Raw genomic sequence first — 26,878 nt, forward strand, 5'->3', positions numbered from 1 at the left:
AGAGGAAAGGAAAGTCAAAGGACTCTTAGAAGTCAAAAAAAGCCTATATTTAAGTTGACTATAATAACACAAGTTACCTTTTAGCTGTTTTGACAGTGAAAACAAATGAGATGAAGACAGAGTATAGCAGCTAAAAGGGAGCCGTTAAGTTCTCATGATTCACAGAAGACTCAACTTCCAGTGCTACTATAATACACATTTATTGTCACATTTACAACATACAAAATGGCACATATAAAAAAATACATTTGTAAACGTAAAGAAGAGCTTTGGTACCATAGCTTGTGATACAGTGATCTTGTGCATTTTAAATTGCAAGCAGAAAATGACAACGTGTTCCTTCGTCAATACTACAGTACTGACAGTTAAAAGATGGTGTGAGTGACTGCTAAACAATGCAGTAGAAGACTAAAAGCATCAGCTTTACATAAGGCTATGTAGGTTTCTTGAGTACAGTAGCCCTTCATATCTACTAAATCCTCCATAAAAAAACCTCCCTAATCGGCGAGCATCAATCGCTGGAAGGCAGAAATCAGTACTGTACAAAGGCCGTCTTGTGCTCAGGCAGTGATACGCTGTATTTAGTGTTTTTCCCTTGATAGTCACCACAGAAACCGATTTACTGTAACAGCCACATGTTTAAGTCAAAAGTTGGATTTCAGTTTAACTTTTAAATCTATATTTGAGAGTATATTTATATCTTCATTATGAATATCCACATTGTTTCTGAATAAAGTGCAAATCTGGCACAGAGCTATGAATTAAAGTTATGCAAAACAAGAATTCAAAATTCACAAATGACATATATATTTCATATAATTCTCATGAAAAAAGAAAGAGAACTGAATATGTCTGGCACTATGGCATATGTAAATACAAATAAAGTATTTTTCACAGTAAAACAGTGCATATCTGTATTTCACGTCCTAGAAATAACATTTTGTGAAATGTTACAATACATTGAATACAGCTGTAGGTCGTACTCAAGAAAACAATGCAACACAAAGTTTAAATCCAATTTCGTACGTGCCATGGCTGATTGTGGTCTATTATATAATGTTAATGATGCTCACTAATATGGGAATTACATATTGTTCTTGATTGGACAGTATTTTGTGTACAACTAAACTCAACTGTGTATAACCAATTAGATAAGCACATATCTTATAAGGCCTCATCAATCTCTGGCTACAATAGAAAATACAGTACACACATTAGAGGAAACTGATTCTCGACAGAGAGTACCGTATTTATATTAAGCGTCTAATAAATGACTGAATGACAACATCAGGCTCATTATTTGTAACTATTTTAGCTTCAGAGGTAAGTTTGATACAAAAGAAGGGCAAAACTCTTCGAGTGCTTCGTGGAAACACAAAGATTTCCTTCTCAGTCTCAATGTTGCTACATTCTAGTTTAGTCACGTTCCCTTTTTCAGGAAGGTTAAAAAATAAAGGGGACGCTTTTCTCAGAGTTATGTGGCTACAAGAAGCTGTCTTCTACGTCGGGTGTCCCAGAAAAGCGCAGCAGAGCGTCTCTCTCACTGGTCTCCTCCAGCCTGTCCTCTGGGAGAGTGTCGGTGGTGTCCTGCGACATGGAGTCGGTCTCCTCCTCCAGAGCCAGAGAGCTGTGGGTGGGAAGACAAAACACAACTTCACATTGTGCACTCAGTCACATGGGAGTCAGAGAAGGACACAACACCATCTGTATTTATTAATATTTATAATAAATCCTGATGTCTTCCTTCATTTTGTCATCTTCCTTCCAGCAACCACAAGTCACAACTAAACAACTCACCCATTTTGAGAACATTTAAATGCTTTGTGCTTCTGTATTTTCAAGAGTTAGAAAACTTTTTCCAATGCAGGTCTTTGTATGGAAATGATCAGCACTTCCTGCGTACTATTTTGAACACGAACTGAAGGTTAGAACCGTCCCAGCCAAGGATCGAACCGTGACCTTGCAGGTTATCAGACAAACCTCTGAACCCAGCGAGCCACGGTCGATCTCAAAATGCTCTCAGTAATCAACAATACAAGTCGCAGCACTCCTTAGTTCTTTAGGGTGTCAGGCAGTAACGGTTCAACATTATAAATAATGTTGTTGTTTTTTTATTTGATAAATTTTGCCTCTTATAAGTAAATAATAAGTAAACTCAATTGTCTTAAAAGTGTGAGACAACATTGGGAGCATTTCTAATGCCTCTCAAAAGCCCTGAACATGTCGATGGCGAGCCGGCGGCTCGTAGCTGACGATGCAGCACTAAAGCTGTGTTTAGTCTCGTGCTTCAGCGTGAGCCTCTGCAGATGACGCGCAAGCTCCGAGCATGCACAAAGGCCTTTATGCATAATGCGCTGTTTGTTGCATTATTCTCCGATATGGCAAAGAGCGGACAAACAAAATTAACTGTGAAGAATCAAAAAGACAACGAGTGTAACCGTCAAAAAGCCATAAACCAACCTCCACAATGCCCAGGAGGGATTGTGATTAACTGTAAACTCATATCTCATATTCATGGCCTACTTTATTGTCTTTGTAAAAGACCGGTAGAGCAAGAAGTCAAGTATCACATATGCATTACAAAGCCACGAAGGGATCTATAACAATTTGATTTCACTGGCAAAATATATACTCAATCTAAATTGTTTATTACAATGTGTCTTTAAAGCGCCTAAACACGAATTGGCCTTCTTTGTATTATTCCTAGACTAGACATGAAAATAGTGATTTTATCATTGAACTATTTGAGAATGTCAGGTCTGAAAAGCTCTGAAAGAATTCACGACAAAGACAAAGTCGAAAAGTCCAATAATGACCTCATACCATCTATTCCTAACCACTTTTCCTTGACCTCTGTGGAAAACATCATGGGGTCAAGGAAATATGTGAAGGAGAATTCATGAGGAGTTAGGAAAAGACAACCGTGGTGTTGTACGCTGCGTGATTATGACGCGACGGCAGATGTCACTGTCGTAGGTCTGCCACCGCGAAAATACAACGAAGAAAGACGACAAAAAGCGCAACTAAAACATAACCCCACATAACCTATTCGTAAATTACATGCAGGCTTTCTAAATAGCTTCTTTTTTGAGAGGCTGTTTCTCTCGTGGTGTGTAAAAGAAGAGAAACCGGAGCTCCACACAACAATCAACACTGCTTCACTTCACAATTCACTTGTGTGCAATATTAATGAAACTGTTCAACATCAATATTTCCTTTGTGCAATAATATGGATTCAAAGGTTCGGTTATATTTAGCTTTTTACCAGTTTAATAATCTGTCATAGGCCTAGCTCGTTTTGTTTTTACGGATGCTTCTTGTTATTGAGAATCCGTTCATTGACAGTTTGCTATATTTACTCTTCATTGTATTTCGTATTCTTCTTCAAGACATATTTGCTACATGTTCGAAGTAAATGAATACATATGAAATGATACATAAGAATTGTTGCATTCGTTTATGACTGTGTGAGTATTTGTTAAACCTGTGTAAGATAAGCATATTGTTTGTTTTCATGGACGGCTGAATGGTGCGTCACTTTAAATGTTGCCACCGCAAGGAATTGTGGGGCGGAATTATCTACTTTCCTTTCGTAGAGGAAGGTCTGCTGCTATATTCATGCTCTGGATGTTAAATACAGCTCCTTGGGGTAATTGATTTTGAAAGTTGCTAAAAATGAATTAGAAAATGTTAACAGCAATTACTTGTTTTTAGGGAATTAGACAGCTGACTGTTGAATAATCTTGTTATTGATTGGCCCATGTAGTGAGTGTTTTGATTTTAAGACGCTGCCTGATGTGTCCATGACATCCTCACCATCCGTCTGCGAGTGGCTCATCACCAACACTGATTCGAAACACCTCAAACCCAAACCACAATGTTTAAGGTGCAATCACTGCCAAAATCCAAAAGACAGGGTTGGAATCTGCTAATACTCCCAAACTCTTTCAACACACATATTAAACAACACCTAAATACAAGTTAATTACGAGTTATGGTTGGAAAAAAACTGTGATTCTGTACGTAAATATATCTGGATTACATGAGGTCGGACGTTTATTTGGCCTTTATTTGACTGTATGTTTATATCTGGCGCCATAATTCAGCTATTGTCTCAGCTCAACATCTGGATGGGTGGGTGTGTGGTGGAAAAAAACACTGCTCTTGTTAAGCCTGCTCATCTTTCTTGCTACCCCAGCATTTGGCATTCATCTCTGCAGCATGTTTTTCAGCGGCGCCGTACCTTGCAGGGCTTTCTGACGGCACGCCAGTGAAAATGTCCTCCGGCTTGGGGTCGGGGATGGGAATGATGTATTCGTTGTATGAAGTTATGACTTCCTGTGTGTCTGCCTCTTGTCTGAATTCTCCGGGGCTCGGGCTCTGGTTGTAGGGGTCCGGGGGGATGTAATGGGGGGATGGGGTGCCGAATGCAGGGTTGGCGATCGGAACGGGAGAGGAGAGTCTGGGTTTGGTGCGGGCGACTGCCGGGTGGTCACTCTTCAGGAAGTTGTCGTTGACTTGGCTGTATTTCTGTTGCCAGGGGACAACAGTTTAACGACAAATCAATTAGTCAACAGTTTGGGAGCTTGAGGTTGCAGAGTGCAGATATGAGTCGTTGAGCACAAAGGATGTTACATCACAGCTGATAACACTGTTCACTTTTTATCTACTTTAAGAATCAGTGAGGAATCAAACTGGTAGACAGTGTGTCTCCTTCGTGAACTGAAGTTTTCTTTTTTTCCTCCAACCAGCCACTGGGAGGCAGATAGGCTGACTGAGTAGATGAATGAATTGGTAGATAACCTCACCCAAATAACACTTGAAGATTAGGAGTATGTGGTGTAGAGTCAAAAGTCCGAGCTCACAGTTCAGAAGCTGCAGATGTACCTTTTTATAGCTGTCTGCCAGCATGTTCCCAACACTGTGGACCAGAAAGGAGAACTCGGGCCTTGTCTCGTACTTCTCGTCCCAGCACTTCTTCATGATGTCATAACTGCAACAGAGACAACATGCAGTTCATTTCCTGTTCTACATTTTCATGTCTGAGTTATTTGAGAGGTGACATGTATGGCAGGGTTACAATGAGACTCACACTTCATCAGAGGCGTGTGCAGGTTTGGCCATTCGGTAGCCTCTCTTCAAAGCGCTGTAGAACAACTCATTCATGGGCAAATCAGGGTAGGGGGTTCCTCCTGCAGAAAGCAAGAACGTAAGTAGGTAAGGCTTTATTCAGATAGCACTTTGGAATGGAAAAAAAACATATGTCAGGGATGACATCTATAAAAATTACATTACAAAAAACATTACCCATGAACATGGGTAATGTGGGACCGACGGCTAGTTCTAGTTAATAAGCATTTTGAACCGTTTAGAGCAGCTTGACTGATGCAGGTGTTGAGGGAATTACATTACGGGAGAAAATAAAAGTTTGGATTACTAGTTCGAGATCCGTCGAGGCAAGATGCATCTGATTTTTGCGATATTTCTTAGCTGGAGAAAACAGGACGAGTGTAGTAACGCGATGGTCCAAAAAAGTCATGCACAGGCTAGAAATGTAAAATCATGAAGTCATGCACATTTATTTTCTGGGCAGATTTATCCTAGTTCTGAAAAGTCCAATGAAAGTCAGATTCAGATGAGGAAGCGCAGAGAATCCTTGGTGATAATTGTTACAGAAGCGGGATTGTGAGTTTGTTTTCCACCACTTGGGCTTCAGCTGCAAGAAAATGTCTCCTTTGTTTTCATGGTAGATTCCAAAATCGTGGGAAGAGGGTTTTCTTTTTCTTTTTCTTTTTCTTTTAAGAGGAAATGCTGATTTCAAAGCTTGACTGTGTTTAATAAGGTTTAGACCTCTTAAATGTCTTCACACAAAATGATGTGTTCTTTCAATCAGCCATGGGATTTGAAATTGGCTTTGCATACATTCAATGTCATTTTTGACATGTTTTCATAATTTACAGTTTACCAGAAGCCTGGGAATGTTTGTTTGGCTTCAATAATTAACGAGGAGTCAAGCGGGAGATAACTCTGTAATGTGACCTACATAAGCAATTAACAAAGATGAATCCCTCTTGTGTGTATAACAGTTCTGATTTTGTTTTGGGTTAATGGCTTTTTTGTGTGTTAGTGTGCGTAAATATGTGTGTTTGGACTGACCCAGAGTGAAAATCTCCCAAAGAAGAATGCCGAATGACCACACGTCGCTCAGGGTGGTGTACAAATTATGGAAAATACTTTCTGGTGCCATCCACTTCAGGGGCAAGAAGGTCTGAATGAAAGAAGTCAGACATTAGACAGAACTGCTGATGATCATATTTGCAGCATTTTATTTAGCTCATTTTGGTTAAATTATATCAATGACATTACATGCAGTTGCTTTGGTTTGACTTTCTATAAGTGCATTGAAATGTGATAGGAACAAGAGCCAGGTGGCTTAATGTGCATTTTGTTTATTAAACTTTACGATTTTGTCACTTACGCTGCCTTTGGAGATGTAGTTGGAATCGTGCATGATGTCTCTGGCCAGGCCAAAGTCACAGATCTTCACCAGTTTGCCCTCGCAGATCAGCACATTCCTGGCAGCGAGGTCACGATGGACGCACTGTGGTGGAATACAATACAATTTGTATCATTAAAGGGTTAATTTGTGAGTTGTAGAGGCTTTTTGTTATCTTCAGACAGAGCCACGCTAGCTCTTTCCCCCTGTTTCCAGTCTTTATGCTAAGCTAAGCTAAATGGCTGTGTAGGAAATTTGAGTATGTTAAGAAGTTATAATAGAAGTGTTTAATGATTCATATTTAAGAATTCATAATTAGTCATAATCATAAGTGTTTTGGAAATGCATAATTAGGATAAGCATAAAAGTGTTTTAGCATTAGTAGCTTGAAGTAGAATTTGTAGACATGAAGCTTTTGCCAAAAGTTGCAACGTCTTATCTTTTATATAGACTGTTTATCATAGAAGGTTTAAGCCATAACAGACAGTCATTGAATGTATTAAGAGCGTAGGGACAGAGAGACTTTTAGACAGGCGATTACAGAGCACACCAGGGCAAGGGTCCTGGGAGTTAGCCAATAGGAATTGTGATGGACAAAAGAGGAGGGGTTTCGAACTGTATGTGGGTGGGTTGAATCAAAGACTTTTTCTCTTCCTCGCGTTAAGCTTCGAGGGGACATACGTGCAAACAAAGTCACATAATCTAAAGGCATCTTGAGTCAAATATCACCATTATTTCTCATATCCTACATTCTTGGAGGCGAGAAACTCCATCCCCTTTGCCACTTGATAGCTGAAGCCCAACAGATCGTCATAGGTGAGAATAGAAGAGTCACTGATGGCCAGTTCCAATCTGCTGTCACCTGAACACGATGACAAACAATGAGAAGAAGAGAAGGTGAGGAGCATCCAATGAATGAAGACATTGTGTTGTTGTTGTTGTTGGGACCTCCGGCTGTCCTGTGACTGCATGGCCTGAAATTAAGCTCATGCCCTTCACGTGCTGTAACATTTGAAAGTGCTTTGTGATCAAAGACCGGAGAAAATTGAAGCGGCATTCATTGGCGAAAACAATGCATGTGTTCATGAAATGCACTATTTCAAGCTCACTGATCACATAAATGGTGATGATGGTTACTGGTTGGCCTCACATCACACTGCATATCATTCTTCCTTGATTCCTGGGTTCCATGGGCTGGATTCTTCATACTAAATTTAATTTACAACTGAATTTCAAATAATTTACAATGAATTGTCTTCAGTACTCATCACTTAATCAACACAGACACACAAATCTAACCTTGTTCCTGATCGATGTCCTGCTGGTAGGGCGACTCGTACGGAGAGGGTTGGATGTCTGCGTACTTGATGGTGTCCATCTGCTCCTGCATGGGCACGTAGATGGTGGGCTCATCTTTACTCATGTCCATATATCCTCCATCACTCTCACTTCCGAAGGACACGTATCTGGATGCACAAAGTGTGAAACAATGCAATGTGATAAACTGACATGAATCCATTTCATCTCATGGCTCTTTATTATTTATTTCATTTGTATATGTGAGGAAGACGTAAATGATAATTAGACTGTACTTGTATAGCGCTTTTCTAGTCTTCCGACCACTCAAAGTGCTTTAACACTACATGTCATCATTCACATCCATGCATACACTGATATATGGAGCTACCATGCAAGATGCCACCTGTCCATCAGGACCATCTAACATTCATCCTACATCCACACACCGTAGGCACAGCTATGGGAGCAATTTGGGTTTTAGTGTGTTGCCCAATGACATCAACATGGACTAGCGGAGCCGCTACCACTGAGCCACAGTCGCCCCGACTATGTGACAGCAGACACACACACACACACACACACATTATACAAGATGTTATCTGTTCTTCTCACCCTTTCCTCTGGCTGAGCGGAGTGCTTCCTCTAGAGATGAGGCAGCCGTCATCTTGGTTCTTCTCTGCTTGGTACTGCAGGAGGGTGTGCTTGTTCCTGTGCAGGTAGTCCACCAGGTCACCATATCGACAGTACTCAGTCACCAGATACAGAGGGCCTGATTGGTGGAAGAAGAGAAATCAAAATTTTGGATTTAAGAAACTTTAATTTCACAATAGACGGGGCATACTTACTTTTCCTAAAAATGAAGAATATATACATTAAAAGCAAATATTGAGCGAGATGGAAGCTTTAATATTAACACGCAAAAAATGATTGAATTAGTATATGAATATATTAAATGAAAATGTGTCAATTATTTCTACACATTAGTCACTTAAATAGCATTCAATACAATTTCTGACAGGTATAAATTATAATATGGGATTTCTTTGTGTCTGTTAAAAATCTTTTAATTTCATAAAAGATAAAGTTACTATTTGTGAATTATGGAACAACGTATATTTAATAAGTAAACATTCTGTGTTGTTATTAATTCTATAACTGAAATTTTACATAAATGCGGTAAATAAATAAACAGGCGATAAATGGTTTAAATCAAGCAGAGGTGTGCATTATAGGGGCAGCCATTGACTTTTTGATGAACTACTAACTGTTTCCAGTCAAAGCAGAACGTAGACAGCAGCATTTCCACAATATGTTTACATCTGTTTAAATGTTTCCCTCTCTCTTCAATAACCTCTGAAGCCACAGGAATGTTTTAAACCGTAGCATGAAATTACAACTGCTTTATTCTCTGATGCGCTCACAGTGCAAATAGGATGTCTGTAACTCAATCGTATGGAGAAAATCAGGCAAAAAAGCACTACATGTTATTTTATTATTTGATCTTATATGAAAATACGTTTTAAGTTGTTAATATCCTGTTACTTAGATAATCTCAATAGTCTTCCTTTACTCATATCATACCATACGTAACTTTAGATCTGTAATTATTAGATTGAAGAGAGCTTAAACTCAGTGAGATATTCCCTTTTAGAGAACATTTTAATGAAAGAAATGTATTTAATAAGTTCACAAAGAAAAGAGACACAACGAAACCACCAGGAAGGTTTTTCATTAAGAAAATGCTACCAGCTGATCGAAGGTACTGTTATTGTGTAAACAGACTATAAAATGATCTAATTATCATGTGTGTTAGCACAGTATAGCACCGGTGCTCACCATGTTTGGTGCAAGCTCCCAGCAAGTTGACGATGTTGAGGTGAGGACCCAGGTGACTCATGATCTTCAACTCTGACATCAGAGCCTGAGTCTCACTCCTCCTGGCTGTAGCTGGATGGAGAGAGAGATGTGTTAATGTACCGTATGAGGCAGGTATGACAACAGGAGAGCTCAACATACTGAGGCCAGGACACTGATGCCAAACTGCTCAATGACCCTTTGGCTGAAAACTTCAACCAGGCTGGCAACCAAACTAAAGCTCAGCAGGCTCCTGCTCTGTCTGTGTGCCCGCAGGAATATGGCACTAGTTTCACAGCTACTGTATGCAGGGGCCTCTACTGAGGCCTCCACATTGTTCACGCAAGTACGCACATGGCTTTAGACTGTGGTTTTACATTGTGTGTCTTACATTTCAGCATTTTCACGGCCACTTTTGTGCTGGACTGGGAATGAGTGAGACCATACGCAGTTGCCTCAACCACCCTGCCAAAGGCTCCTGATCCAAGAGTGCGACCTGAAACACAAAGAAAGGCTCAGTAGGACAGCATGTGAATGGGGCACATGGTAGACCTGAAGAGACATCCTCTCTGTTCATTACACTTTCAATGTAAATACATTTCTCTGGTAACTGGCTTGAGCAGATCATAACAGAGGGTCCATAGTCTAACCATCGAAGTTTCCTGTTTGTACGGAGCAGCTGACTACCAACAACACATCGTCAAAAACACAGTGCTTTAAAAATGAGGCAGGATTAGAGCCAAGAAGACAAGTTTAACAAACCTCACTTAGTATTCTGGCCTCAGGTACGCCCAGACGACCCAAACCAGCCACAGCACTGTCGTCACCCGGTGATAGCTACATTGATACTCGTTTCTTTGCTCTCTAAATCTGTTTAGTCTGAGATTAACAAGTGGAATGGACACATTTTTTTGTGAAAACTAACAACCACTACAAGACCTTAGTAAATGGTTATAAAACAATAAAAAAAGAGGGAGCAATGAAAGACAAAAATATGATTAAATAAATCATAAATAATTCAAATAAGACACTATTTAGCCAAAGCAATACCAAACAGACTGTACCAAAAATGATGATTACATGAAATAACAATAATCTAATACATAAATAAAGAGATTAATTCATCTATTTCATGCATGCAAACGCAGGCTTAAAATGCAATTCCAATTGTTGTTTGCTAAATATATTATTGCATTTATTTATGAAATTAGCTTTTTATGTAATTTCTATTAAATACATTTTAAGTGTCAATGAAGTATTATTCATCTGTGGTTATGTTGAAATGAATGATTGTTTTAATCACATACAGACACATTTTGCATACTTTTTTTACTAAATTTTCCTATTTGTTGTCGAATTCAGTGTCAAATAAGGAATTCTATTGTCATGTCAGTATTTGAAAGGCCTATGGTTGCACGAATACATTTTGTATTTAAATCTATCTATCAATAAACTCTTTATTTTTGACTTAGCTTCTAGAAATGTTAAATGCATAAAGTGGCAGCACATCCATGTGACATAAAGTGTCTCAATGGGCTTCACATCTCTCCGTACTGTCCGTCGTGAGGACTCACCAAGCACCAGGTTGTCTCGTCGCATTTCCCAGGCCAGGTCGTAGGGCAGGTGGATGGGGTCCACATAGATGTACTCATGACCGTCCTGGCTCACCGACTCTATCACCTTCCATCTGATCTCATAGCGAGGTTTCTGAGAACACACGTAAAGACAAACACACACACACACACACACAATAGCAAAACTCAAACACCAAAACAAAAGGCTTCTACTCTTTAATCACAAAAGATTTGTGAAGAACTACAAAAAATATGGATGGTTGAGTTTGTAACTTTGTGTCTCACCTTTCTCCATACAGCAATGAGGATGATGATAGATATGATAATGATGACCACTAAGCCTAAAACAGCAGCCAATACTGCCACCTGGGAGTACAGTGCTGCAACAGGCAAAAGAACATTTAGATTAGATGAAGAGAAGGCCGTATATAAAAACATTTAACCAGGTTGTCTCAAATAAACATACAACTTCCATTTATGAACATGTTGGCAGTGATTTTGTAATTAGAGCTATAGTTAGACTGACACTAAAAGCTTAAGTACAAATACACATTATTTACTGTTTAGTGAAACCTTGTCCTGTATCTCTAAAATGTAACTTTTCAGACTTGTTCTTGTTTGTTCAGTTGAACCAACTGTGATACGATTATTATCATGTTTTAATGATCTTATAGTTAACTTGGACACTGCACATTTACACAGTGAAACTGATAAACATACACACAATACAATTTTCACTTCACAAATGACACTGAATTATAAAAAACACACTGAAATGGGACATTCCTGTCGGGACACCTACTGCTGGACACCAGTTTGACGTCTCTTCTGTCGATGAGTCCCGCTTGGTTGCTGGTCTCACAGCGCACTGTGACCTGCTGAGGCTTGTGGAAGGTCACCTGGCTGCGCACCTGGCTGGTTTTACGAGTCTCGCTGTAGCTGAAATTGGTCTGGATGCTCAGCACCTCCGGCTCTGGTATCAGCGGCCACCACACCGCTGTTTGGTTGCTACACCTGCAACACGACAACGAGAAGAAGTCAAAGCAGACTCACATAATTTTAAAGTCAAATACATTTCTGTGACTGATCAGCCCTCTGGTGTTTGTTGTGTGACAGTTCAGTGATGAATGGGTGACTTACTGGTGCATGCTGTCACAGCTGTACCATTGGATGGTCGGGGTTGGGAAGCCCTCAGCTACACAGGTCACCAAGTGTCTTTTCCCAGGGAGGTGGTGGTCAGTCAGGTCTTTAATCTGAGAGGGAACTACACACAGGGGGGTGCAACGGACATTAATCATTACTGACGTGGATAAAAACAATTTCTTTCAACTCGTCGGTCTAAGAACTCAAAATGTACAAGGACACCCTGTACACTGTGATGATTCTTAAAACAGCCGCTCACCTTGGACCTCCAGGTCAAAGGTCACTTCCTTTGTGTCATCTCCGTTTGTGACAAGGACAGTGTAGCGGCCTTTCTGCTCCTTCCTCACCCTCACCAGGGTGAGCAGAGTGACATACCTGAGGTAGAAGGCGAGGAAATAAAAGACATGTGAGTATTCCCAGCTCGTTTCCCACAGCATGCATAAGCTGCCAAATATTGGTCACAAAGAAATGAGAAGTTTGATCATTGAACATATCAAAGATGATTGCAAAGAGGCCAGAGATTTGATTAGATCTATTTTTACATGCAAAAGACAGCTGCAGATCACCCTGTTGCTCGTGTTAACAGAAGGCATTTCCATCTGTGAGTCGAGCATGTGGATGATGTTTCACTTTTGATGTGTGTTGCACAGAAATGTGAAAACACGGTCCTGCAATTACAACATTGTTTGGCACTTTACTGAAAGACATTTGTGAGGTTGTGACAGGTATCTTGTGTTTATGGTTCCCGTGTGATGAATGATTGGAGTCCTGCCCTCTAGAGAGTATTGTGTTTCTCTCTGCGGAGGCCTTATCTGGTGATGACTGACAAGAGAGGGACGCCTCCGGAGGCTGCCAGCCGAACAGAGGCCCGGAGCTAATTATCTAAATGTATCAACTTGTATGAGATCCTCAATTGCTCCAAGGTGTGCAGGGGATTTTAGTGGGTCTGGCTGAATGTTTCACCTGATCTCATGCTCTCTTCTGGTTGTGATGGTTTTATCTCCCTTGATTGAGGCGCCGTCTTTGCTCCAGCGGACCTGAGGTGGAGGGTAGGCTTCAATCTCCACCCTCAACTCCACGTTCTCTTGCAGCTTGGCTGAAATGTTTTTTTGCTGAGCAGGCTTCACATCCACGTAGCCTCGCTCTGAAGAGAGAAAATGATATCATCAGTAACGTAACGTAGATGGCATGCACTTGATCTTCTGCTCAAGATGTTTGTCATATAATTCTGTGTAGGTTTAGCACTGTGAGCGATCTCTTTCCTGTACCAGTAGTCATGTGCTCCTTTGTTGATAACCATCGATTATAGCCTAGTTATATAGGCTAGAGACAGTACTGTACTGCTACTGTTCACTGCTGACCTTCTGTGGCCAGACATTATCTGTCTTTTCCACTGAGATGTCCAGCGAGCACCACTAAACTGTCTTAGTCTCCATGGAGCATGGAGGTTCAAGTTATTCAAGGATTTCATAAACATAGCACACCTCGCTGCAGATAGAATAAGCATTCACAGACAAGTTACTGTCAAGAGAGAACAAGGAGGAGACGTTCAGCATGATGAATCCTTGATAGCTTGGTGTTTATTCCCAAAAGTCTAAATATAAAGTTGCTGTACCCCCCCCCCTCGGTTTGAAGCTCTGTTTTTCAAGGCGTCCCTCAGGGCATCCGCACCATGTGAGCGGTTTGTTTCACACTCTGAACAGAAATAAATAGCAGTCATCTTCATTTCCTTTAAAAGAAGCGCCTCTTTCACCTTGACTTGTAAAGGTTTACATAACGAGCTTCTCTTCTCTCTGTCAGCGAAACACAATAATAATCTGTCCAGCATCAGTTTGTTTTAGTTTTGTGTGCATGTTTGGGTATAGTCTAACCGAGCACAGTGATGTTGACGCTGGCAGAGGCCTTCTGGTCTTGGATACTCTCGTGGACATTGCAGACGTAGCTTCCGCTGTGGGCCAGCGTGGCCTGAGGGAAGATCAGGCAGGAGCGCATGTTCATGACAGGCAGGAAGTCTGTCTGTGGCTCAACCTCAACAACCTTCAAGAGAGAGGAATGACATCTGCTTAACAAGCCTTCCTGAAATGATTTAGCTGCCTCCTTAAGTAACATTATTTTCAGGAAAAATCTGAAGCAAAGCTGCAAAGCTGAAACTTCCATGTAGGTTATCTTCATTATTTTTACAACACCAACACCACATGTTATCAGTACAATTTCACTGGGGGATGGAAATTAAGGTGTGTCTCTACATCTTGATGCGATTTGGGCCTGAGAGTGATCACGAAGGGAAAGCTGAACAAAAGCGCTTGTTGAGCTCCACTCCTACTCACCTCTCTGTTGGGGATATCCCAGGAAAAAAACACCAGCTCCACTCCGTGCACTGTGCAGTTTACTGTGAGCGGTTCGCCCTGTTTCAGAATGGTCTTTGACGCATTGATGTAGGCGTCGATGGCCTCTGGGACTGGGACGGGAAGAGAGAGTGTGGGGGAGAGGAGGAGGAAGAGGTGGTGGTGATGGTTTATTATGCAGAAAAATCCAGTATTTACCTAATCATATCCTCACAAACACACGCTCCAGTTGCAAGTCCTCCTCCAGAAAGTTGTAATGTGACCGAAGTGTATGTGATAATATGGGAATGAATGATACTTTTGGACTGACAATACTTTGGCTACGAAACTTAGCTGTTTGAAGAACTGTGATTGACATTTTATGGTTATTTTTATGGGGCTCTAAAAAGATAGACCAATAAACATCGATACTTTTGTGTGTGTGTGTGTGTGTGTGTGTGTGTGTGTGTGTGTGTGTGTAAGTGTATGTGTGCCTGTGTCTGTGTGTGTGTTTGTGTATCAAGGGGGGTGATATCAATAATGACCACATTTTTATCTTGGGAAAAGTTGTTTCTCTAACTGAACTCTTCAAGCTGAACACCTACCGACAATGCTGAAGACGTAGAAGGCCTGAGACTCTTTCACCTCCTCGTTCAGCTCTCCCCGACACACGTAGGTCCTGTCCTCCAGCGGTGCCTTGTACCCCTCACTTGGAACATAAAGCCCCCTGATGGGCAGATCAGTGTCCCTCTCATACAAAGTCACATTTATGTTCGGATTGGTGACCACACAGGGGATGGTGCTCTCCTCACTGGTCTTTGTCACCATGCCGTGTGAGCGCTCTATGAACCACACATCAGGGTCTACGGACAGAAACACCACTCGTTTCATGATCTATATTGTGGATCAAACAATTACTGCGTGTGCAGTTCATCTTTATAGAATGCTGTTTTTACAGTTAGATTACGTGACATAATAATAGAAATGGGCTCAATTGTGAGCAAAATGTTTTTTCAAATGATTGAATACTTGTTTTCTGTTATCCAAGCTCTTTCCTGTGCATTGCATTGTGGGGTAATGATGTGCATGTACAGCACTGTGTCCAGCTGCTTTTTTCTCTAAGTGTTCATTATTCTGTCACTTTACCAATGTGAGTCAGCCTAAATTTGTCTTTGATGTCAGGCAGCATTCACGCACAACTGGTTAAATGATGCCTCACCTGGGACAAAAACAGCCACCTCCTTAGTTTCTCCAGTGTGTCGATCGGTGCACTGATACACCCCCGTGTGCTTCCAGCTCACGTTCCACAAAGTCAAAACACTGGATGTGACGCTGCTTTGCACAATTTGGTAGCTTCGGCCGTCGTTTTGAACTTGTTCTGCTTGGAAGTACGGCACATCGTCCCTCTTGAAGTCCCACGTTGTGTCTTCTGAGCCGGAGCAGGTGAGGGTGAGAGAGAAGCCCTCAGCCAGGACGAGCTCTTTGTCACCGGGTGTGATCTCCAGACAACGCAGCTCGGTGCAGAAATAGAGGAGAGCTGCTGTTGGCGCAACAAGAAAGAAGGTCAGGTTGGAGGTCCAACAGGCAGCAGCATGAGGTCAAAGGTTAAATCAACAATACATGCCAGATCCTGTTCTATCTCTGAACGATGAAGGATATGAGTAGTGTGGAGTGGATATGTGGGAGGATAATGACGCCGTGTCAGTGACAGATGTATTCTAAATGACAGAGGTCAGTGTGAATGCATCAGTTGTCTTTTACATCAAAGTATTCTGTTTTTGTGTTATCTCACCAGCTGGACAGCTAATAAATAATCTAAAAAGATACATTATTTTTTATAGATATTTCCAACATTGACTGTATTACTGTATATACACTAAATAACAGCTTTTGAAATAGTGCACCCCCTCAGTCAGCACAACTTTGTCATAACTGTAAATCCATCTTTTTTAAAGTTATGACCTTTTCCATCGTATAAAGTTTCATTTGGATATGTTATACAAAGAAAAAGTGTGAAATACTCCCCCTAAGCTTGGCATCATGCTCTTCGCTTCCCTGCAAAAGAACCCGTGTTACAGATTTTCATTTTTAGTTTGTTTATTGAAATTGAGCTCTCACCTGTAACTGTGACAGTCAGATGGAGCGTGGATGCCGTCACCCTCCTCATGGTGGAAGCCTTCAATGCACTTTATTCTGCTGAACAAACAAAAGTTATAACAACACTGGTTAAACTTCACGTACCCTTTTTGGAAACGTCACGCCTCGCATGTTGCCTCGGTCAATTTTTCAAGAAACACAGATCATCCTGTCCACAACAAAAACAGCAGGAAAAGCTGGTTTGTGTTCACTCCAAGAGACACATAACACCACCACAGTTAACGCTTCAAATCATGATGGATTGAGTCCTGCCCTCATGAGCTCCAGCGGGTCAGCTGGACGCTGACATTGCACGTCAGGACAATCTGCTTCCAATCAGAGAAAATGCTCTGTTCGTACTAAAATAAACAAATATTATTCAGTGTGCTGGCAATCTGCTTTCTTTAATGGTTTCTGGCCGGCACACGGAGGTGCAGACGCAGCTCACTCTGGAGGTATTTGATGCCTCGCTGCACCAGGACAGAGCGACAATGTCTGGCCCTTTTTGTTCCTGGTCCACCAGCATTCAGCCCACGAACAAACGGGTCACTGTGTGCAGCTTTGCAACACGCTCACTGGCAACAATGCTGCATCCGAGCTGTTCTACAGCAGTGCTGAGCCATTAATTGGTTTTGGTGTAAACAAAAGTGAAAATGAGGGCATTCACATGCTGACACAGGAGCGTACTCAGGATTTTGAGAGGATGCTTTGGTTTTGTAATACTAATATCAAGTTGTACACCAGCGTGATATTATCATTATTTAAGCTCTATTGGGGTCAAAGGTGACTAATACCTAATGCACCACCCTCCCATACTGAACATCAACCACAGTCGGCCAATGCAAGTAAGAAGGCAGAAGGAAAGATTGAGGAGGGGAGGAATGGTTTGTTGTTATGTTTGGGATGGGGGTTAAGCCTTGCAGCACACAGACGTCTGGAAACAGTTAAGGATGGATCACAGGCCTGTACGCAAGAGGGTGGGAAAGAGAGAGAGGGCGGAAGAGCGAGGCTTGGGAAGGGCGAGGGTGGAGGACGAAGTGAGGAAGGGAGGCAGTGGAAAAATTGTGCAATGTATCTTGACAAGTCTTACTCCGTTTAACGTTTTTCCTAGATAACGCAATCCAATTTTACAATCTCTATTTTAAGAAATTGGACTATCTTTATGCATTATGTAATAAGTGAGTACGTTTCTACATCTTATCTCCAACTCTTAGGAGTTCTATCAGTTTTGATCGCCACCCTTTGGCAGTGGTGGCGAGGTACAAGAAGTTCCATGACTAACCCAAAGCCAGTTACTCAAACCAGAGATACACGTTGTCTCTCTAAATTAACTGCATTTGGCACTTCCGCTCCCAAAACGAAAAGCTCTTGAGTTGCTCCAAAAACATGACTGGTCCATTTCCTCCCTGGCCTCCTGGTTCTAATAAAAAGGGATGAAGGAGAGGAAGAGAGAAAGAGAGAGAGAGAGAGAGAGAGAGAGAGAGAGAGAGAGAGAGAGAGAGAGAGAGAGAGAGAGAGAGAGAGAGAGAGAGAGAGAGAGAGAGAGAGAGAGAGAGAGGCTTTTTTTCTTTCTGCCGTAGTTCCAGGACATGCGCACATAGACACATCCTTACTGGCACATAATGCATGCGCTAAAGCACACTCACTGTACACGCGGGTGTACGCTGTATTACACTTCAACCCCACCATCTTCTTCACCCACTACATCCACACACACACAGATCTCCCCCCTCTTGTCACTGGTGTCTGTGTACAGTTCACGTTCCCACAGTACTTCTCTGGAACTTTCCCAGGACCGCTGATACACTTGGGACCCTGCTGGTGATGACGGCAGGGCCAGGGGGGAGGGGGTCACCTTATCCCTGTGGGCCCTAGCAACCAGCACGGAGGGAACGTTCACTGAGGAAGACACACATCAGTGCTTATGAGAACCAGTAGCCTCCGTGTCGGGGATGACGACTTTGAACGGCAACAGCCAAATGCGTTGACGCCAAAGGAATGTGTCACTTGGCAGTCTGAGGACTAACAAATCTTATCGTAACTGGCTGCTGCTGCTATTTCTGCTCAAACCAGCCAAGGAGCTCCATTAGAGAGCTACAGCAGGATATATATATATTTACATCAGCAGAAAACTGAACAAGAACTCTCAGTGTGCTATTTGGGGGTCTTTGAAAAAGGACGGAAAAATAATGTTTGGCTACTGCAACACGATGAGGTTTTATGTTGACCGATGGGCAGGGGGGGGACTTTGAACGGAGAAGGAATCTGACCCTGAAAATAGGATGTGCTGACTAGGATCAGAGGGCCAAAGTGTTAAAAAGGGTCAGGACACTAGTGAACCCGCCAAGGTGGTTTGGCAGCATTTCAGTTTTTTTTTTTTTTTACCACTTATCAAAAGCACTCAGTAGCAGTATGACCACTAAAATAAAAAGTAGGTCTTTGTCTGAATCAATCAATTGTTTGAGGCAATTTACAGTAAGAAACATCAACGACGTCCATCAATCAAGTGAAGTGGCTCTCAATCTGATGATTCTGTGGAGGGTCTAAAAGATGATTGAAAGGATCTAAAAATGTTTTTCGAACACAGATGTTTGTTGTTGTCTTTGTTATCTTTGAAATGGGATACTCCAGTCCTGCAATGATCGCGGAGGTCAAAAACAAAACAGTGTTTATGTAAGCGATGCCGCAGTAATCACTATGACGGATAAACTGTTATCCCACTGTATAAGTTTTCCCACAGATGCTGGGAATTTGGTGGCTGATTGACCCTCGCCGGTTTTCATAAACAACGCTGCTACACTCAAAGTGTCACCGGCTAATGAGGAAGAATGCCAAAATCGACCTCAGCGGGACGCACGCAGCCCACGCACAACCCCACAGCAGCCTGTAATCCCACTTCTGGGATTATCTATATATATTGTAGCTGCATGTTTTATTTAAACATCTGGTAGTGATGAAGTTCGCCTCGATTAGGTGGGAACTGCTTTGTGGACCACATTTGCAGCCAACTGTTTGCTCGAGTGTGTCCCAAGGGGGTTGCATTTAGAAAAATGGGGGGGGGGGGGGGAGTGCACGTAATCTATAACAAAAGACAGAAAAAGATGCCCAAAAAGCCTGAGTGCAGCTGGAGAGCTCTGGCTTCCTGTATGGGAAAATTCCCTGGCCTTGTGTGGGTGTAAGGCTGTGATCCATCAGTGACACAGCAGACCACCACAAACACTAAACAAATACTCAAGTAGACAACAAGAGATGCCACAATGAGAAGAGGACAATCTGGACATAATGACACTTCTACAAAGAGAAAAAAAACTGCTTTAAATAACAAGATGTGCAGAAAAGATGTATACTCACAATCAGGAATGAGGAAAAACAAGAAGAAAGGATAAGGGAAAAACGATTAACATGCAAAAACAGACCAATTAGACCAATGACAAAGCATGACAAACCATCACCACAAGAAGACTGCACACAGCACCAGACAGTGGAAAAGACAACAAAGGCAGCATGCAGACATACAGAATACAATTCCTAGGAAAAGCCACATCAAAGCACAGAGTGAGACTGCAGAGGGAGTCCTGCATCACAGACAGTGATGTTTACTCTGCTGAAGTGCACAGGAAGCTGTGATCTGCAAAACAAACATCTCAAATTTAGCGGTATCTGCTTTCCAATGCAAACAATTATAGCTCAGATAAGACAGACTGTCACTGACGGTGAACGCTTTATTAGGAGATGCACTAAATCACGTTACTGGAATAGCTGCAGTGCAGAATAAATGTATGTGCCGTACTCTTCTTTTTTAGTTTTTAGAGGGATGTTAGGTTGTCTTGACTTATCTCTGAACAGGCAGATTTTGGCAAGCTCTCTGGGAAAAAAATGACCCGGAGTGTCGTTGTTAAAACAAACCTCGATTTTTATCACTCGCCAGATCAAACCCCCTTCCCCAAGCCCCCTGAGGAAAACCTTCTGGTCCCTCGGAAGCAGACCCACGATGCACTGCACCGACCCCAGACGGCCTCGCTGTCCCCCAACACGGTTAAAACATCTACTGTACATTACCAGAGCTGTAATAATGATGGGTAAGCTGCAGGCGCATGAGTAAAAGGCACTTTCAGCTGGGAGAGCACACATGTCATCAACATGCTTTCAGAATATGTGAGTTACTGTAAACAGGAAATGTGTGCAGTCTGATTATGGAGCCTGTGTTTGTGTCATCATCATCCATCTTTCATGATGTAACAGGAGAGAGGACGACCGGTCCACTTCTAGATTGTGAGCTCTCAGACATTTTTGTCTAAATATCCGTACCACATGAATCTGTTGGGCTTGATTTGTTCAAACACTATGCATCATGTGTGCCATGTTTAAAGCTGCAATAATATATTTATTTGCCACTTGGGGGACGGGGAAGCAAGCTGTGAACTTAACACTTTTACATTTTTTCCAAATTGCAAGAAGAAAAAGCAATTGATTGCGTCACTAATGAACGGTTATTCTACAATCTGGTGCCATTGCGCCATTGCAGGAGAAGATGCTGGATGATGTACTTAAACTTGAAAAATATGTGGAAAACATGATGGAAATATGGCATTTTCGTTTATTTTATGTATTCATTTGGGGGACGTCATCGTCTCCTCATCAGTCCACACAGCTTGGATGTTATGTCTTCTGTGACGTTTAAGTCACATGCTTCATGTGCATTTCCCTGATCAGAGCTGCAGAGTCAGCAAATTAAAAATAACCATCACCAAAATAGAAACCCGCCGCATATTTCTACACTCCAGAAATGTGTCTGTGTCATAATAGTGATGTTAAGTTGACGCTGAAAATAGGTCTGACATCGTATCGCAGTAGATATTGCAGTGACTGACAGAAAAAGTTATAGTTCGTTAGATGTGGCTCAGTTATGCTGACCCCCAACAAGAAGCTGCAGTTACACAGCTAGAAGCAGGACTTCTGCATCAGCAAAAAAACAAACTGCCGTAACTTTAGAGTTTGAAGCTGCACTTAAGCCATCTCAAGTTTGCAAAAGAAGAATTCTGGTGCATTTAAAAAAAAAGATTTTTGTTCATGAATCCCCCTCTGGTTTCTGAGACACAGTGACCGTGACTGGTCTTATCACAATAAACCTATGTTACTCTACTGCATGCTGAGGCCACACATGTTTGGGAAACTGTGGATTTTGGTTTGCTCCCTTTCAAACAGAGTTGTAAATGCTGTTTGTAGTGGTGGTGGGGGGATGTAAGGGGCTTCTGGGTAAAACTGACTGTGAATGACAGCTTTAGATGTGGCTAGTGTTTGATTTCAGTTTAATGATCTAATCTTCTACTCATTTGGGAATCTAAATGAGGGAAAAATAATTAAGATGTCAAAAATCTAAAGCAGTTGTTGTCATTGAAGTCATGTCCATTTCTCCCATATTCTTGAGCAGTAAACCTTTGGCTTACTACCAGTTAGGCTGTAATTATCTGTGTGCTTTGCCCCAATTCAAACTGCTATTCATAAGGAATTCAGGGATATCAGATATATTTACGAGCATAAGCATCGCCACATCCTCCCACGTTTTTCTTCTGAGACCTCTGCTCCCTCCTTCTTCCTGCACATCGGCCGTCACACTAACACTTTAGGTTATAAGCCCCCCAACCTTCCCCGTGAGAAGTAGCGGACGCCTACACACACTTCCAGCCTCCACTGTGACACACCCACACCCCCCTGAAAGAAAGACACAGAAACAGCTGAATACAATTAAGCCAGATTGGCTGTAAATTCCACTCGTTTCCCTAAACTTGATCATGTTGGAAGTAAGGGGAAAGGGGGGGAAAGAGTGACAGAGAAGCCTTGATCTGGGTGATAATTTACGCAACGTGTGCAGTTAAGTTATGTTATCCTTGACACTTGCAGCAAAACAATCTTGGAATCGCTCTCTTTTTTCGTTTTCTATGCATGATAAACAAATCAAAAGAAACACCACTGATAAATATCACTGTAGCTCAGTGATGTAGACTCTCTCTGAAAGCAGCACAACACCATGAGACAAACTGAGAGAAATCCGAATGAAGTCCCCATTTTCCATTGTGTAAAATCTTGGTATCTTGTAAAAGCAAAGGCTGTTTTTCTTCCGTCCTCCTGTCTCACTGCACTGTATTGTCAATTCCAGCATGTTTTTGTTGGACTGAAGACAACACAAACGCCAGAGAGAAAAAGTGATGCTTTAAAAGAATCAGGTGAAGACCAAAACTTCCTGCTTAAAATCTGGATTTTTCCTTGTGCAGTAAATTCTGAGAGGAGATTGTCGTTCTAATGCAACAATGTATAAATAGTGTATTACAAGCAAAACTATACTGAAAAAACTTGTTTTTAAATCTTAGGAATAGTTTAACATTTTGTGAAATACACTTATTTGCTTTCTTGCGTGAGAAGATCAATACTCTCATGTTTGATTGGTAAATATAAAGCTGGAACCAGCAGCCAGTTCAACACAAGGACTAGAAACAGGAGGAAACAGCTGGCCCCGGACTATTCTCGAATTTTCATTTTTACACTTACCGTAGTTCTTTATACAGATTACATAAACTAGAAATAGCGTGTTGATTCGTAAGTTTAAAAGGTGCTGGTAGGCGTTTTAAATCTCTCTGACATTAAATATGTATGACTAAATAAGCAGCACCCAAGTTAAAGGTTGAAAAAACAACATCATTCGTTATCAGTTATAAAGAGTTTAACACTCAAGGGTTCAGCTGGTTTGACCAGATGTGTTTGACAGTGAACATAAAAGGGCTTTGTTTGTGTCGGCTTTGTTTTTGAACGTTAATAGCAACTACAGGACATTATTTCCCTCTGTTTTATTTGAGTAAATGAACTTTCCACCATTTTAGTATTATAACTCAAAAAGAAAGATTTCCTCCAGGAGTCGTCCTGTAGGAGTGGCTGTGCTCTCTGGCTGAAGATGAGATGCAGCTGCCTGTCGGCTCTGTGTGAGTGGGAGGGAGGGAGGGAGGGAGGGAGGGAGGGAGAGAAGGAGGGAACGAGGGGGAGGCCAGATGGACGGGCAGCCGTACAGGATGCTGTATCTCAGCACCACTTAGTTCTGATCATTAAGGCTATGTGATGAGTGTATAAGTACAGTGGTCTGTATATAGGCAAGGGCATGAGACTGATGGACTTCCAAAGAAACAACAGCTCAGCTCAAGAGTATGAAGGATGAATTATGAATCACCCAATAAGTGACTGAGTCAGAGACTGCTATACGTAACTATAAAACAAGGTGCACTCGCCAAACTCTATACTTCATCCAGATATAAACAACTAGTTTTCAGAGCTGAACAGCAGATCACAAGAAGACAGAATGGGATCAATGTGTTTCAAAACTTGCTGCCGAGCTCAGGCTGTTACATATCGGCACATGTGAGCCAAATCGGACTCCTGGCATGTTTTCTGCATGGTCATAATGTGAAGCACATTTTCTCAGCGCGAATGGCATGCGGAGAGCCCAGAGAGCCAGGAAACAGCTGATGACGAAGGATTAGGTCTGGGCCAGGGGAGTGGAGCCGACTGGGCCGCGCTGCATCAGGGCCCTGGAGAGGCCGCTCTGCTGCAGTACATACCAGCAGCCTGACGCACAGGGGGAAAAACCCCACGGGTCAGGAGACAAATGAAACTTCACTACGTTTTACAAATCCTCGCTGTAAACATTTGTCAGGAGTGCCTCCTCTGTTTTTAAGGTGGTGCTGTGAAATGTTCAGCAGGAGACATCCAGCTGATGTTGAAACTGTGGAATACAGTCTAATACCTTTGATGGTAAAAGTATGACATGCATGCAATTTTCCAACAGCTCATCTGCAACAACATCACTAGAAAATGCCTGGACCGAAATAACCACAGAGCCGGTGTAGATCAAAAACTTCAAAAGGAACTAATTGTAGAGGAGGAGAGCATGCAGACACAAAATACATGACAACGTTGTTTTGATTGCAGCTAATTCAGATGCCCCCATATCACAAAGGTCATCTGTATAAAGCAGATGGATGTGCAGGTAACCGACCCAACAACTTAACATCACAGCAGCCGTTCATAGCAGGGAAATGGGGAGGCTTTCAGGTGCAAAACAGATGGAGCACTAGAGGGGAAAGACATGCATGACACATGTGTCTGCCATGAAATACCTTGCATTGCTATAATGTAACTCATTCCAGATACTAAAACCTTCCGCTGTGATGAATGAGAGGATATGATTCAACGGCTCTGCGTTCCTCAGACGAGACCGGATCACAGCTTAATGAGAGATTTACATTTAAAAAAGGGTGACAAAGGCGTTAAGTTGTATATTGAATCTGGTAGTGTTATCACTAAAAAAGAGATCCAAAGGATGCTGGTGAGAGTGACTGATGCCAGGTCCAGGATCACCGCACAGCCGCAGCTTTTCAATGAGCAGGTAGCGTTGCAGAGACGATTGATTCTGTGAGGGCCATTCACAGGGGAGGAGAGAGACTGATGGTCTAGCGATGAGGACCGCCGGTTCACTCAGGGTGACTGAAGAGAGCTGTATAAACAAGCTCTTTAGCAGTGAAGCACAAAGTGGAGCGCATACAAACAGCTTGAGCTATGAAGCCCAGTGTGTGTGTGTGTGTGTGTGTGTGTGTGTGTGTGTGTGTGTGTGTGTGTGTGTGTGTGTGTGTGTGTGTGTGTGAGACCCCTGGATACCTTGTCAAACGTATTCTCTTAGCGAGAAGATAAACATTGTTAAAGTGAAAAGGTGTCTATGTACAGAGATGCAAGCCATCACCATGTTGATGTTTGAACAGGATGCTCACACTCTTTCACATTGTAATGCCTGGTGTTTACACATTCAAGTATGTGGGTAACAAACACCACCAACAGAGACACATTACCTCTAACTAGCAACGTCACACAACAAAACAGACTCAAGTGTTAAAACCAAACATTGTCTTGAGGTATTAAATCTGATGATTGTATCTGTTTAAGTTCAATAAACCGTCAGTGCTGTGTTGTACGGATGAGGTGCATCTTGTCTCTGACAGACAGCTATGAAATTGGATCTGTCACAGTGTACTCACCATGCAGGCTAAGTGAATATTCACCACTTTGTATAGTTCATCTTGTCTTCTGTCAACAGCTGCCAAGCAGCCATGACTAAAAGTAAAAGCATTGACAGTGACAGAGAAGTAGGACCTCTTACCTTCAGGGTGATCCCAGAAGCACAGACAAATCTTCCCTCTCTGTCCGAGGAGGTTGCTGGACAGCAGTCGGTCCTCCTTCTGAAATCAGAGGAGAGATGTCCAGCTGGTTGTCTACAGGGGCTGCTGCCTCAGATGTATAGATCCCTCAGATGTTCAGAGTCTGAGGTTAATCTCTGCTGTCCCGGGAGTCTGCCGGAGGAGGTACCGCTCTGAGCCCGGCTGTTTGTTTAGTCAAATCACAGCACCACGGGGGTCTCCTCTCCTCTCCCACACTCTGAAAAAGCCTCCCCACCGTTCCCAAAGAGTGCTGTAAGTTTAAAAAGAAGTGTTCACAATGGAGACATGCGCACGCACATACACACTGCTTCCCTGACAGATTCACACAGAGGACGGAACCAGAGGTCCGGCCCTGCTGAAGCTAGATTAAGAGTGAGTTGGAGAGAGAAAGGAGGGAGGGAATTGTGAGTGGGAGTTGAGCAAAAAGCAATAGAGGGAAGTTTGAAAAAAAAAAAAGAAGTGAAGGGAGATAGAGAATAGACAGAGGGAGAAAACATCGAAACGCAGGTTGGGTTCTGCTTGTTGTTCTTCGACAGCAGCTCAGGGGTCCCCAGCTGGAGTGAGTTGTTTATGAATGGAGTGGCGAGCAACTGGAGGTGAACAGTCTCTATTGGCAACAGAAATCTGGACCGCATCTAACCCCTTCATAAAACAACAAACACAAGAAAAAGGAAGAGAAAGAGTGAGAGAGTGAGGGAGAGGTCCAAACAGGGAGAAAAAAAGGTTTTGGCAGAGAGTGGCCTGCTTTGGAAACAAACATGGAAGTCTCCGTTTCTCAGCAAAGCAACTTCACTTACG

General features: G+C 42.2%; 1 protein-coding gene across 2 annotated transcripts; it reads right to left on the reverse strand.

The window, feature by feature from the left end:
* Window positions 1-181: 181 nt before the first annotated feature.
* Window positions 182-26,389, reverse strand: pdgfrb (platelet-derived growth factor receptor, beta polypeptide). Of its 2 annotated transcripts, none has more exons than XM_079268340.1 (23): window positions 26,023-26,389; window positions 16,809-16,883; window positions 15,910-16,230; window positions 15,296-15,553; window positions 14,694-14,824; window positions 14,238-14,403; window positions 13,330-13,510; window positions 12,626-12,741; window positions 12,364-12,487; window positions 12,026-12,237; window positions 11,509-11,603; window positions 11,224-11,356; window positions 10,041-10,145; window positions 9,632-9,742; window positions 8,408-8,564; window positions 7,796-7,962; window positions 7,246-7,358; window positions 6,479-6,601; window positions 6,157-6,268; window positions 5,093-5,192; window positions 4,888-4,993; window positions 4,244-4,530; window positions 182-1,627 (listed from the first exon to the last, which is right to left on the reverse strand). In XM_079268340.1, exons 2-23 carry the CDS (start codon window positions 16,855-16,857, stop codon window positions 1,483-1,485), a joined length of 3,312 nt encoding a protein of 1,103 aa, XP_079124466.1. In that variant the 5' UTR covers window positions 16,858-16,883; window positions 26,023-26,389; the 3' UTR covers window positions 182-1,482. The 2 variants fall into 2 exon arrangements, with proteins under 2 accessions (XP_079124466.1, XP_079124465.1); XM_079268339.1 differs by having other exon boundaries at window positions 16,809-16,886.
* Window positions 26,390-26,878: the final 489 nt, after the last annotated feature.

Source organism: Melanostigma gelatinosum, assembly GCF_949748355.1.
Source record: "Melanostigma gelatinosum genome assembly, chromosome: 5".
Lineage (NCBI taxonomy): Eukaryota > Metazoa > Chordata > Actinopteri > Perciformes > Zoarcidae > Melanostigma > Melanostigma gelatinosum.

What these genes read in the sequence shown, in the direction of transcription:
- pdgfrb (XM_079268340.1), bottom strand. Translation starts at nt 16,857, where the DNA reads ATGAGGAGGGTGACGGCATCCACGCTCCATCTGACTGTCACAGTTACA. An exon ending in CCGCTCAGCCAGAGGAAAGG is followed by an intron (nt 7,963 to 8,407) that starts GTGAGAAGAACA and finishes TTGTGCATCCAG; the next exon opens with ATACGTGTCCTTCGGAAGTG. An exon ending in ACTACATCTCCAAAGGCAGC is followed by an intron (nt 6,269 to 6,478) that starts GTAAGTGACAAA and finishes TCTTTCATTCAG; the next exon opens with ACCTTCTTGCCCCTGAAGTG.